The sequence below is a fragment of the Coregonus lavaretus genome (genome assembly GCF_964263955.1).
Source record: "Coregonus lavaretus genome assembly, chromosome: 15".
Lineage (NCBI taxonomy): Eukaryota > Metazoa > Chordata > Actinopteri > Salmoniformes > Salmonidae > Coregonus > Coregonus lavaretus.
In genome coordinates this window covers 30,515,148-30,528,568 of record NC_140002.1, presented here as the reverse complement: position 1 = coordinate 30,528,568, position 13,421 = coordinate 30,515,148, and the positions used below count along the sequence as shown (strand labels likewise).

General features: G+C 45.8%; 1 protein-coding gene across 1 annotated transcript; it reads left to right on the top strand.

Annotated features, from left to right (window-relative positions):
- On the top strand, positions 1–12,191 carry LOC311142718 (serrate RNA effector molecule homolog). Its single transcript, XM_084178376.1, has 20 exons — positions 1–73; positions 785–910; positions 1,041–1,184; positions 1,270–1,416; positions 1,629–1,817; positions 4,578–4,747; positions 5,873–6,066; positions 6,235–6,366; positions 6,601–6,805; positions 6,917–7,092; positions 7,267–7,328; positions 7,471–7,549; positions 7,696–7,881; positions 9,566–9,736; positions 9,893–10,046; positions 10,162–10,355; positions 10,494–10,650; positions 10,892–10,981; positions 11,169–11,271; positions 11,920–12,191. Exons 2-20 carry the CDS (start codon positions 789–791, stop codon positions 11,993–11,995), a joined length of 2,751 nt encoding a protein of 916 aa, XP_084034502.1. The 5' UTR covers positions 1–73; positions 785–788; the 3' UTR covers positions 11,996–12,191.
- Positions 12,192–13,421: the final 1,230 nt, after the last annotated feature.

Here is a 13,421-nt window from a genome sequence, read left to right as displayed (position 1 = left end):
TTTGTTTCCTGTCTAACAGCGGCGCCAGGAAGAGACCACGCAGGATTGCTAAAAGAAAGTGATTTATTAACAGGTAATCTACCTCCTATAAAGTTTAATTTCATGCTGTCACGGGATGTATACTAAAGCTGATGTTATGTAAAGAAAGTAACAGCATATTATGTTTTGTAGCACGTAAAATACAACGGCAAAATACAACGGCCTAGTAACAGCACCGACCTTGCTTTGTTTGCGTCTACCGGTACTAACTAGCAACTTCAAACTAACGGCTAGTTAGATAGCTAGCTAAATTACAGCGATGGGGACGCTAGCTAAGCTAACTTTAGCTTACTACTATGAAAATGTAAACTAAACTAGCAGTAAATTGGAAGTACCTAATTAAACTACAGCTAGCTACCATTGAGAAAGAAGTGGCTAGCTTCACTTAACCTACTTTGAAAAACAGATATTCAAGCTAGCTAACGCGGCGCAAACCCTAGCTAGTTAACGTTAGCTACCTAAACAGCTAGTTAGCTACTTGAAATGCTATGGGTTCGCTAACTGGTCATGTGACTCCCAGTAGCAGAGATCAATCAGGAGGCAACTGCTTTGCTACACACATTAGGCTAAGGACAAAATAATGTTGGTGTTAAGTTGGAATTTAACAAATTATGATTATATTAGCTTGATTACTAAGGCCCTGTATAACTTGTTCGATTTCATTTGTTTGCTGCCTCAATAGCTACCTACCACTTATCATTTGACTGTTTATTTATGCTCATTTGTCCACTGACTTAAAATTTAGGGCGATGGCGGACAGTGATGATGAATATGATCGCAGAAGGAGAGACAAGTTCCGTCGTGAGAGGAGCGACAACTATGACCGCTCCCGAGAGAGAGAGGAAAGGCGTAGGGATGACTGGAATGACAGGTGAGGAAGAGGGACTGTGTATAAAACGAGATAATTAATGGCACACTAGTAACATGGGAAGCAACATTTCCAATCCATGTTATGCATGCATGGTGTTTCACATGTATCTTTTTGCTCTTTCCGTTTACTGGCGCCCATCTGCCAGGGAGTGGGACAGGGGCAGGGAGCGGCGTAGCCGGGGGGAGTATCGGGACTACGAGAGAGGTCGCAGGGAGAGGTTCTCCCCACCCAGGCACGACATGAGTCCCCAACAGAAACGCATGAGGAGAGATTGGTGAGAATCAAATTAATCTACACAACCTACATCACTGTCTTCAAGTCTAAAATGTTTGAGCTAATCTTCCCTCTGTTTTGAACAGGGATGACCATGGAGGAGATCCCTACCATGGTGGGTATGACTTGGGCTACGGTGGTGGCGGAGGCCCCAGCTATGCCCCTCCACAGCCTTGGGGCCACCCTGACCTTCACCTCATGCAGCCTCACCATGGTATCCCCATCCAGGCAAGGTGAGGAGAGTAGACTGGGCACAACCAACCTGTTCATGCAGAGAAGCTGTCTTTGTCATCTGTGGAAAGTAGATGACAAACCAACGGCACCATGTCCCTGACTGGAGCTGTGACTGTTCCACCCAATAGATTAGCTTGCCCTTAGGTAGTCAACGTTTCTAAGTAACTGGTTATCTCACACTCTTTTTTTAACCCTGTCATTTGTCTTCTAGGCTAGGAAACATCCATGATATGGATCTGGGCCTGCCGCCTCCAGTGATAAAGAGCTTTAAGGAGTTCCTTCTGTCCCTGGATGACTCTGTGGATGAGACCGAGGCAGTCAAACGTTATAATGAGTACAAGATAGACTTCCGACGGCAGCAGATGCAGGACTTCTTCCTTGCTCACAAAGATGAAGAGTGGTACGATTATCATAGCCTTTGCTGCTCTATTATTCTTATTAATGATCAGTTTGCTGTGAATTAGGTTGGCAACACTGACAACCTTTCTATTCACAGAAATTGTCAGTCAAATGGATCTGACGCTATAGTTGAGATCGGAGCCGTTCGTTAATGGCTGGGTAAAGACAGTGTAGTTTGTGGATTATGTTAGGCCTATATTTGACAGGCTGCGATATATAGACATACAATACTTTTAGTTGGGTGTCTAACTAAAAAGGGGTATAGTTAAATGGGTGTATTTAAAACATCTGGAACATTTTTTTTTAAATAAATTTTTATCTATAACGATTTTGATCTATTATTGAAAGTGTTAAGAAAATACTTGGTATTTTGGGCAGGCTTATCATGAATACCATGCCACCTTTAGATAAGAATAATCGGTTAATACTATGGGCGGTTACCATCACGAATAGAGAGGTCAGTAAATAGCCTAGCTAGTAAACCGTATAGGATAGAGATTTGGCTCTTAAGTGAGTGGATTGTTGGTTGACACAGTTCTTAAGAGTATGACTGTCGGTTTTGCTTATCACACTTTTCACAGGTGTGTCCAGGGATCATGATACAATGTCAATGCTCTTTTTTTGTTTTCTTAACCAAACCTTCTTCCCTTCCACTCCTCCCCCCGCCCTTCACAACAAGGTTTTTGAAGATGAAAAAAACTGGAACTCCTCGCAGGAATCGTTGTTAGACAGCTAGGGCTCGCACTGCGCACAATGCAGTTGCTCTTAGACGTACAGTACCAGGGATACTAGCTAGACAGACAAATAAACCACTTGCGCGCATGGAAATATATTTTATTTTCTTTAGTATGTGATGCTTTTTTTCCCCCATTTTGTTTTTATATTTGGATCAAATCGAATCCCAAAACCGAAAACGAAATTGTGTGCGCACACAAACACAGTAGGGGGGTGAAGTGGAGCACATTTTTACAGAAGAGACCCCTCTCAGTATATATGTGTTGTTAGACTGGGAGAAAAAAAGGTAAATTTTGTCCACACCATGGCAAATTTGCTCTTCTGAACTGTAAAATTCTGAACTGTGTTATGTTCTTTTATTTTAATATCTGTGTCCATTTTGCCTTTGTGAGTTATTTTTGGTGAGTTGACCTAAAGCATCCTGATATGTTTCACAAACGGCTATACTCACACACAAACATAACACCATGCAAACTTTGTGAAGAATCTACAGTAGCACCTCAAACCCCAGAGACCCCAGAGCATTTCCAGGTGCAGAACAAAAGTGTTTCTTCATATGGCAGTCACTTGAGTGGACCTAGATACACTACATGACCAAAAGTATGTGGACACCTGCTCGTCGAACATCTCATTCCAAAATCATGGGCATTAATATGGAGTTGGTTCTCCCCCTTAGCTGCTATAACAGCCTCCACTCTTCTGGGAAGGCTTTCCACTAGATGTTGCAACATTGCTGCGGGGGACTAGCTTCCATTCAGCCACAAGCATTAATAAGGTCGGGCACTGATGTTGGGGAATTAGGCCTGGCTCGCAGTCTGCGTTCCAACTCATCCCAAAGGTGTTCGATGGGGTTGAGGTCAGGGCTCTGTGCAGGACAGTGAAGTTCTTCCACACCAATCTCGACAAACAATTTCAAAGTTGGAAGCACAGAATTGTCTAGAATGTCATTGTATGCTGTAGCGTTAAGATTTCCCTTAACTGGAACTAAGGGCCTAGCCCGAACCATGAAAAACAGCCCCAGACCATTATTCCTCCTCCACCAAACTTTACAGTTGGCACTATCCATTGTGGCAGGTAGCGTTCTCCTGGCATCCGCCAAACTCAGATTTGTCCGTCGGACTACCAGATGGTGAAGCGTGACTCATCACTCCAGAGAACGCGTTTCCACTGCTCCAGAGTCCAATGGCGGTGAGCTTTACACCACTCCAGCCGACGCTTGGCATTGCGCATGGTGATCTTAGGCTTGTGTGCAGCTGCTCGGCCATGGAAACCCATTTCATGAAGCTCCCGACGAATCGTTCTTGTGCTGACGTTGCTTCCAGAGGCAGTTTGGAACTGTAGTGAGTATTGCAACCGAGGACAGACGGTTTTTACGTACTACGCTCTTCAGCACTCGGCGGTCCTGTTCTGTGAGCGTGTGTGGCCTACCACTTCACGGCTGAGCTGTTGTTGCTCCTAGACGTTTCCACTTCACAATAACAGCACTTACAGTTGACCGGGGGATCTCTAGCAGGGCAGAAATTTGATAAACTGCCTTGTTGGAAAGGTGGCATGCTATGATGGTGCCATGTTGAAAGTCACTGAGCTCTTCAGTAAGGCCATTCTACTGCCAATGTTTGTCTATGGAGATTGCATGGCTGTGTGCTCAATTTTATACACCTGTCAGCAATGGGTGTGGCTGAAATAGCCAAATCCACTAATTTGAAGGGGTGTCCACATACTTTTGAGTATATAGTGTAGTTGCATTTAATTTATGGACATGCTGTGTTCCCCCCTAATAAGGCATTGCAGGATACAGGAATGTTCAGAAAAAACAGTTGTCCTCAGTGTTTATTTTTAATTTTTATGTGATTTACTGTTTGGGTATCGAATTGAAGTATATTGGTCCCAGTTCAGTGCTGTAGGCCAGTTTATTTGGCCTGGCCACGCATACAAGGGCATTCTCTAACATTCTTCTCTCCTCCCCTCCATCCCTGCCCCTGTCTCTCTCTCCCGTGCTCTTTTGGGGACATTGGTGTGAACTCAGGTTCAGATCCAAGTACCACCCGGATGAGGCGGGCCGGCGGAAGGCTGAGGCCCACAGTGCCTTGCAGAACCGGCTGAATGTCTACATGTTCCTGATGGAGAACGGCTGGTTCGACACTGTCTCCCTAGACATGGAGAAGGCCCAGGCCATCATGAAGGTCTTGGATGCAGGTAGAGTAGTGGGAATGGTTGGAGGTGGGTGGCTGTGGGAGACGTCTCTAATGGCTTCATTCATCTCTCTTGCAGAGTATTTTGATGTCAACCTTAGTTTCGAGGAGTGTCAGGATGAGTGAAGTGTTAGTATTTGTTGGTGGGTTTACTTACCTCAACAGGTTCTATATCCTAACCCAGTGGTCACCAACCTTTTCTGATTCGATATCACTTTCCGAGTCAAAATGCAAGCCGAGATCTACCACTCAGAATTTTGTAACATGACTTATAAAACGTAAGACTATGCAACATTAACCTATTAAAAACAGTTATTTAGCAATGAGGTTTGTACAATGTTCTTCTCAGACAATTTTGAAATTATATTTCAAAATTTGAGGTATATGATCACACTGGTAATATATAATTTGTTGTATTACTTGAGGCACACCTGAGTGAGCATAATTTGCTTTTTAAAATTTTACTGGACTGATGGCCTGCGTCTGATGGTCAGTCTAAGGGGAGGGAGGGAGAGGGCAGCAGAGAGGCTGTCTCACCGTCCCCCCACTGAGACTGACTAAAAAGGGCACACATTATTCCTGCTGATGGCGAAACTCGAGTCGCACTGCATTATTTCTGCCTCATGCACCAATTCATGTTGTTACTCCTATGACCAGAGAAAGTTTAATATTTCTCGATATGAAAAAAGACAAGCCGCTAATAATAACACAAGCTTATCTATACAATTTGCTACTCATGCATTGCAGCTGCAGGGTTGGTTGTAGTGTGAGTGGAAGTAGGGAGACGCAGGTTTTAATGGCTTATAAAAGTGTTGAACAAAGTGTTGACAGTGAAGTGCTGAATAATAACTTAGGTATGAACTTTCTCATAACAGCAGCTCTTTGCTGTATTCATTGACACTCTTTAGTCATGGTATTTAAATCTCACAGTATCAACTTTGCTGTTCGATTGAGGCTTCTTTTTACAGTTTATGCTTGAGGAAACTGCAGACACTGATCTGAGCTATCTGATTGGCCATCAGTAGGCCTATAGGTGCACTTGATTTGCTCTCTGCCTTGGAGATCGACCAGTCGATCACGATCGACCGGTTGGTGACCACTGTCCTAACCCCTTTCCTCTGTCCTTCAGCGGTGATAAAGATGGAGGGAGGGACAGATCATGACCTGCGCATCTTGGAGTTGCCGTCTGAGGAGGAAGAGGAGAGAGAGAGAGCTGAAAGGGTGGCAGCTGTTGGTCCGGGAACTGAACCCCCCAAAAAAGAGGAGCCCAAGGATAAGAATCTGGACAATGACCGCAAACCCCCAGCCGACAAAGAGGAGAATGTATGTTGTCTTGTCGTAACCACTTTTATTTGCCCTGCTCTACTCTTCCCCCTCGAACAAGAAGTCATCAAATTTTAAATCACATTTTATTGGTCACATACACATATTTAGCAGATGTTATTGCGGATGTAGCAAAATGCTTGTTGATGTAATCGAACTCTGCCACAGGGGGAGAGTGATGCCTGCAGCACGGAGAAGGGTGCAAACGGTGGTGGTGAGGCAGCAGAAGAAGGGAGTGAGGGAGAAGAGAAAGGAGAAAAAGAGGCGAAAAGCAAAGAAGTTGTCCCTGAGCCTAAGAAGGTTAGTGTCTAGCATCCATGTGTCTTATTCTGTCTTTCTGCTCTTAATGGGCCGAATCCTAACTTGAGATCTGCGTGAAAGTTTGTGTAATCTTTCATTGATTACAGTGGGAAATTTGCACAAAAGCTTGAGTGTACACACACAGTTTTCAAGTTAGGATTTGGGCTAATTGATTTGGATCAGTGATGGATCTATTGACCTTCACCACAACCTATTTTCCTTCCCGTGTGTTAGCTGAGTAAGAAGAGGAAGCGGAAGCACAGTGGAGACAGTGAAGATGAGGCCAGTGCCTCTGAGAGTGACTCTGACTCTGACTCCAACTCCCATCATTCCTCTGATAAACCTGCCGAGAGGGAGGATGAGGGTGAGGAAAAGGATGAGGGTGAGGAAAAGGAGGAAGGGGAGGACAAGGATGAAGAGGAGGAAGAAGAGGGTGAAGGTGAGCGATGATGGGACTGCGTTGGGGTCACTGTTTTCACAAATTCTAGTATTCAAATATATTTTTGACAATCTCAGGTAATAACTTCTCTGCTCCACTCAAATTGTGTAGCTGACGGAAAGAAAAGCAAAGAGGAGAAACCAAAGGAAATGGCGAGAGAGAGGGAGAAGGAAGAGGAGAAGAAACCTAAGGAGGACCAGCCCCTGAGACCCAGGCCTCTCCACAGGACCTGCTCTTTATTCATGAGGAGCATCGCCCCCACCATCTCCAAGGCTGAGATCATAGCTGTGAGTTCAAGCAATTTGACTGTACAAACATACTGAACACTATGGACTGTCAGAATGACACTACTCTGAAGTTACATTGATACAAGGGACTCTCAGATACAGCTGTTACCCACACACACAATGACTGGAGGCATCCAGGAGGAAGAACTAACCTGCTGTTTTTGCCTCCCTCAGCTATGTCGGAGATATCCTGGGTTCATGCGAGTGTGCTTGTCTGATCCCCAACCAGAGCGCAGGTTAGTTCCACTTCCACGTGACCATATCCACAGCTGGACCCTCTTTGCTGCTAATGTACTTTAGTGGACGGGTGAAAATGTGACTTCTGTCATTCACCTCATGTATGTAGACCTCTAACCACCTCTCCATCTAATGTGTCAGGTTCTTCCGACGCTGCTGGGTGACATTTGACCGTAGTGTCAACATCAAGGAGACCTGCTGGAACCTCCAGAACATCAGAGTGAGTTTAACAACCTTTGTAATCAAGACTACAATATTAGGTAGTTCTGGAACTGTAACCCGATGATGAGCAAGATGTTGCACTTGAGTCACAGCTGGTTAGTGAGTGTGCTCTGACCCTGTATGTGTCCTCTCGGCTGTGTGTAGCTGCGTGACTGTGAGCTGGCCCCGGGGGTGAACAGAGACCTGGCCCGGAGGGTCCGCAACATCAACGGCATCACTCAGCACAAACAGGTGCTGCGCAATGACATCAAACTGTCAGCCAAACTCATCCACTCCCTGGACGGCAGAGGCAGGCTGTGGAGCCAAAAGGCCCGGGGAGATGCTGTGGAGGTACAACACACACTGAAAGCAATTTGGTGTTTTTGCAATACAGTGGCTTGCGAAAGTATTCACCCCCCTTGGCATTTTTCCTATTTTGTTGCCTTACAACCTGGAATTAAAATGGATATTTTGGGGGGTTTGTATCATTTGATTTACACAACATGCCTTCCACTTTGAAGATGCAAAATATATTTTATTGTGAACAAACAAGAAATAAGACAAACTGAACTTGAGCGTGCAAAACTATTCACAATACTTTGTAGAGCCACCTTTTGCAGCAATTACAGCTGCAAGTCTCTTGGGGTATGTCTCTATAAGCTTAGCACATCTAGCCACTGGGATTTATGGCCGTTCTTCAAGGCAAAACTTCTCCAGCTCCTTCAAGTTGGATGGGTTCCGCTGGTGTACAGCAATCTCAATTGGATTGAGGTCTGGGCTTTGACTAGGCCATTCCAAGGCATTTAAATGTTTCCCCTCAAGTGTTGCTTTAGCAGTATGCTTAGGGTCATTGTCCTGCTGGAAGGTGAACCTCTGTCCCAGTCTCAAATCTCTGGAAGACTGAAACAGGTTTCCCTCAAGAATTTCCCTGTATTTAGCGCCATCCATCATTCCTTAAATTCTGACCAGTTTCCCAGTCCCTGCCGATGCAAAAACATCCCCACAGCATGATGCTTCCACCACCATGCTTCACTGTGGGGATGGTGTTCTCGGGGTGATGAGAGGTGTTGGGTTTGCGCCAGACGTAGCATTTTCCTTGATGGCCAAAAAGCTCAATTTTAGTCTCAACTGACCAGAGTACCTTCTTCCATATGTTTGGGGAGTCTCCCACATGCCTTTTGGTGAACACCAAACGTGTTTGCTTAATTTTTTCTTTAAGCAATGGCTTTTTTCTGTCCACTCTTCCGTAAAGCCCAGCTCTGTGGAGTGTACGGCTTAAAGTGGTCCTATGGACAGATACTCCAATCTCCGCTGTGGAGCTTTGCAGCACCTTCAGGGTTATCTTTGGTCTCCTTGTTGCCTCTCTGATTAATGCCCTCCTTGCCTGGTCTGTGAGTTTTGGTGGGCGGCCCTCTCTTAGCAGGTTTGTTGTTGTGCCATATTCTTTCCATTTTTTAATAATGGATTTAATGGTGCTCCGTGGGATGTTCAAAGTTTGGGATATTTTTTTATAACCCAACCCTCATCTGTACTTGTCCACAACTTTGTCCCTGACCTGTTTGGAGAGCTCCTTGGTCTTCATGGTGCTGCTTGTTTGGTGGTGCCCCTTGCTTAGTGGTGTTGCAGTCTCTGGGGCCTTTCAGAACAGGTGTATATATACTGAAATCATGTGACAGATCATGTGACACTTAAATTAAGTCCACCTGTGTGCAATCTAACTAATTATGTGACTTCTGAAGGTAATTGGTTGCACCAGATCTTATTTAGGGGCTTCATAGCAAAGGGGGTGAATACATATGCATGCACCACTTTCCCATTATTTATTTTGTAGAATTTTTTGAAACAAGTAATTTTTCATTTCACTTCACCAATTTTGACTATTGTGTATGTCCATTACATTAAATCCAAATAAAAATCCATTGAGGTTTTAATGCAACAAAATAGGAAAAACATCAAGGGGGGTGAATACTTTTGCAAGGCACTGTATGTATCATGAACTTGGATGTTTTAATACTGTACTGTGTGGTTGTATCAGGTGGCGGCTCAGAACCCCATCCTGAAGAACATCACTGACTACCTGATAGAGGAGGTGAGCGCTGAGGAGGAGGAGCTACTGGGCAGTATGGGTGGAGCTGATGCAGAGGATGGCAGCAAGGAGGGGAACCCAGCCGAGATCACTGTGGAGAGGGATGATACACTGGTCAAGGTCCGTCCATCTGCCTTGGCACACACTCGGATACACAGCAACTTTACATTCTTTTTAGGCAGTGAACTGTTTGGGTTTTGTCTGAAGCTAAAGTAGTGAAATGGTAAAATGGAAAAAGTAAATTATCTTGACTTGATTTCCTTCATCTCTTCCCAGGTGTTGGACCGTCTTCTCTTCTACCTGCGTGTTGTCCATTCCATTGACTACTACAACAACTGCGAGTACCCCAGTGAGGATGAGATGCCCAACCGCTGTGGCATGATCCATGTGCGTGGGCCAATCCCTCCCAACCGCATCACACACGGGGAAGGTGAGCAGCTCACTACTGTATATTCAACACTGGCTGGGCACACATTTGAGATGGCTGCATCATACACTGACACACTATTGACTGACTGTCGCCCCCTCCCCTGTCATGCACCCAGTGTTGGAGTGGCAGAAGACATTTGAGGAGAGGCTGAGCCCCCTGTTCAGTGTGAAGGAGAAGCTATCAGAGGAGGAGGCAGGCAAGATGGGCCGGAAGGACCCGGAGCACGAGGTGGAGAAGTTTGTGTTGGCCAACACCCAGGAGCTGGGCAAGGACAAGTGGCTCTGCCCCCTTAGTGGCAAGAAGTTCAAGGTGTGTCTGTATGAGGATGGAAGTAAATATGGCTAACAGAAATATTGTATATCCAAAGCATGTACTGGTCTTTATCTCCCTTGCCAAGGTGTGGTGCAGATTAAAATGTGAATTAATTCATTCCCTCTGCCTGGCCAGGGCCCAGAGTTTGTGCGCAAGCACATCCTGAACAAACATGGGGACAAAATTGACGAGGTGAAAAAGGAGGTGGTGTTTTTCAACAACTTTCTCATGGATGCCAAGCGACCTTCCCTCCCAGAGATGAAGCCCCCTCCTCCGCCCGGGCCAGGACAAGGTGAGGGACACGTTGCACAAAGAATGAATAGAGCTGACACGATTCCCTGTTGTCGCTGACAATCATATTTGTTCTACACCATACATTTTGTATTTGAACGTTCTGTAACGTTACATCCTCCTGAACAGGCCCCCGGGGAGCAAATGTTTCTAGAATAGTTTAGATGTAGGTGATGCTGTATCATTGAATCTTAGTGTGTATTATTTTTCCACTGACTTTCGGTCATTGTCTCTCTCTGTAGGAGTTCTCTCTCCAGGCATGCCCTTCCCTCCCCAGGGCCTCATGGGCTTTGGTCCCGGCCAGCCTCGTCCTCCTGTCATGGGTTACGGAGGTGAGCCTCTGCCTCATCATCTCCTATCATATTATCAATCACATTGATTTATTATGCCCTTTTTACATCATCACTTATCCTGAGACATTTGTACAAAATGTTACAACAACTATGTAATTAATTTGGTTGCAGCTCTCAGGTATTCTGTTCTGACATGACACACACACTGTACCTTTCTCTTCCCAAGGTGGACCTCCTTACCCACCAAACCAGTACGGGGGAGGTCGGGGTAACTATGACAACTTCCGTGGACAGGGTGGCGGCTACCCTGGTAAACCCCGCAACAACAGGTGAGACCATGGTCAGTTATGGACGAATACAGCACCACTAGCTTCGGCCAGCGGCATACCACCCTGCATCCCACTGCTGGCTTACCTCTGAAGCTTAGCAGGGTTGGTCCTAGTCAGTTCCAGGATGGGAGACCAGATGCTGCTGGAAGTGGTGTTGGAGGGCCAGTAGGAGGCACTCTTTCCTCTGGTCTAAAAAAAACTCCATCTGAATTCCCCAGGGCAGTGATTGGGGACATTGCCCTGTGTAGGGTGCCATCTTTCGGATGGGATGTTTTTCGGGTGTCCTAACTCTGTGGTCACCTAAAGATCCCATGGCACTTATAGTAAGAGTAGGGGTGTTCACCCCAGTGTCCTGGCTAAATTCCCAATCTGGCCCTCATACCATCATGGCCACCTAATCATCCCCAGCTTCCAATTGGCTCATTCATCCCCTCTCCTCTCCCCTGTAACTATTCCCCAGGTCGTTGATGTAAATGAGAATGTGTTCAGTCAATTTGCAAGGTAAAATAAGGGTAAAATAACAAATTAAAGCTTTCCTTTTCTGCTAATGACAGTCTTGTGTTTAGAAACCTCTGTTTAATTTTTCTCTCACTCATTCCGATTTCTATGCTGTGCCTCTCCGATCTGCATCCTGGCTGTTTCCTTCAGAATGTCTCGGGGAGATCCACGCAACATCATTGAATACCGTGACCTGGATGCACCTGATGACATGGACTTCTTCTAGACTATCCATTTACTTATTTTAATCTCTTTTGTTTCTAATCATTGTGTAATTTCCCTGTCTCATCCCCTTATGTTAAGTGATGAATTAGCCTCCTATTTTTTTTGTTCAGTGTCTGCAGAGCAAAGGCTCAGTACAATTGGAACCAACTTGAATAAAAAACAAATGTATATCCTCAATAAAAACAAATTTGATTATATTGGCACAGTTTTGTGTGTATATAAACTCAGCAAAAAAAGAAACGTCCTCCCACTGTTAACTGCGTTTATTTTCAGCAAACTTAACGTGTAAATATTTGTATGAACATAAGATTCAACAACTGAGACATAAACTGAACAAGTTCGACAGACATGTGACTAACATAAATGGAATAATGTGTCCCTGAACAAAGGGGGGGTCAAAATCAAAAGTAACAGTCAGTATCTGGTGTGGCCACCAGCTGCATTAAGTACTGCAGTGCATCTCCTCCTCATGGACTGCACCAGATTTGCCAGTTCTTGCTGTGAGATGTTACCCCACTCTTCCACCAAGGCACCTGCAAGTTCCCAGACATTTTTGGGGTGTATGGCCGTAGCCCGCACCCTCCGATCCAACAGGTCCCAGACGTGCTCAATGGGATTGAGATCCGGGCTCTTCGTTGGCCATGGCAGAACACTGACATTCCTGTCTTGCAGGAAATCATGCACAGAACAAGCAGTATGGCTGGTGGCATTGTCATGCTGGAGGGTCATGTCAGAATGAGCCTGCAGGAAGGGTACCACATGAGTGAGGAGGATGTCTTCCCTGTAACGCACAGCGTTGAGATTGCTTGCAATGACAACAAGCTCAGTCCGATGATGCTGTGACACACTGCCCCAGACCACGACGGACCTTCCCCCTCCAAATCGATCCCGCTCCAGAGTACAGGCCTCGTGTGTAACGCTCATTCCTTCGAAGATAAACGCGAATCCGACCATCACCCCTGATGAGACAACCGCGACTCGTCAGTGAAGAGCACTTTTTGCCAGTCCTGTCTGGTCCAGCGACGGTGGGTTTGTGCCCATAGGCGACGTTGTTGCCGGTGATGTCTGGTGAGGACCTGCCTTACAGCAGGCCTACAAGCCCTCAGTCCAGCCTCTCTCAGCCTATTGCGGAGAGTCTGAGCCCTGATGGAGGGATTGTGCACTCCTGGTGTAACTCGGGCAGTTGTTGCCATCCTGTACCTGTCACGCAGGTGTGATGTTCGGATGTACTGATCCTGTGCAGGTGTTGTTACACGTGGTCTGCCGCTGCGAGGACGATCAGCTGTCCATCCTGTCTCCCTGTAGCGCTGTCTTAGGCGTCTCACAGTACGGACATTGCAATTTATTGTCCAGGCCACATCTGCAGTCCTCATGCCGCCTTGCAGCATGCCTAAGGCATGTTCACGCAGATGAGCAGGGACCCTGGG

What these genes read in the sequence shown, in the direction of transcription:
- LOC311142718 (XM_084178376.1), top strand. Translation starts at nt 789, where the DNA reads ATGGCGGACAGTGATGATGAATATGATCGCAGAAGGAGAGACAAGTTC. An exon ending in CCAAGGCTGAGATCATAGCT is followed by an intron (nt 7,093 to 7,266) that starts GTGAGTTCAAGC and finishes TGCCTCCCTCAG; the next exon opens with CTATGTCGGAGATATCCTGG. An exon ending in GGAACCTCCAGAACATCAGA is followed by an intron (nt 7,550 to 7,695) that starts GTGAGTTTAACA and finishes GGCTGTGTGTAG; the next exon opens with CTGCGTGACTGTGAGCTGGC.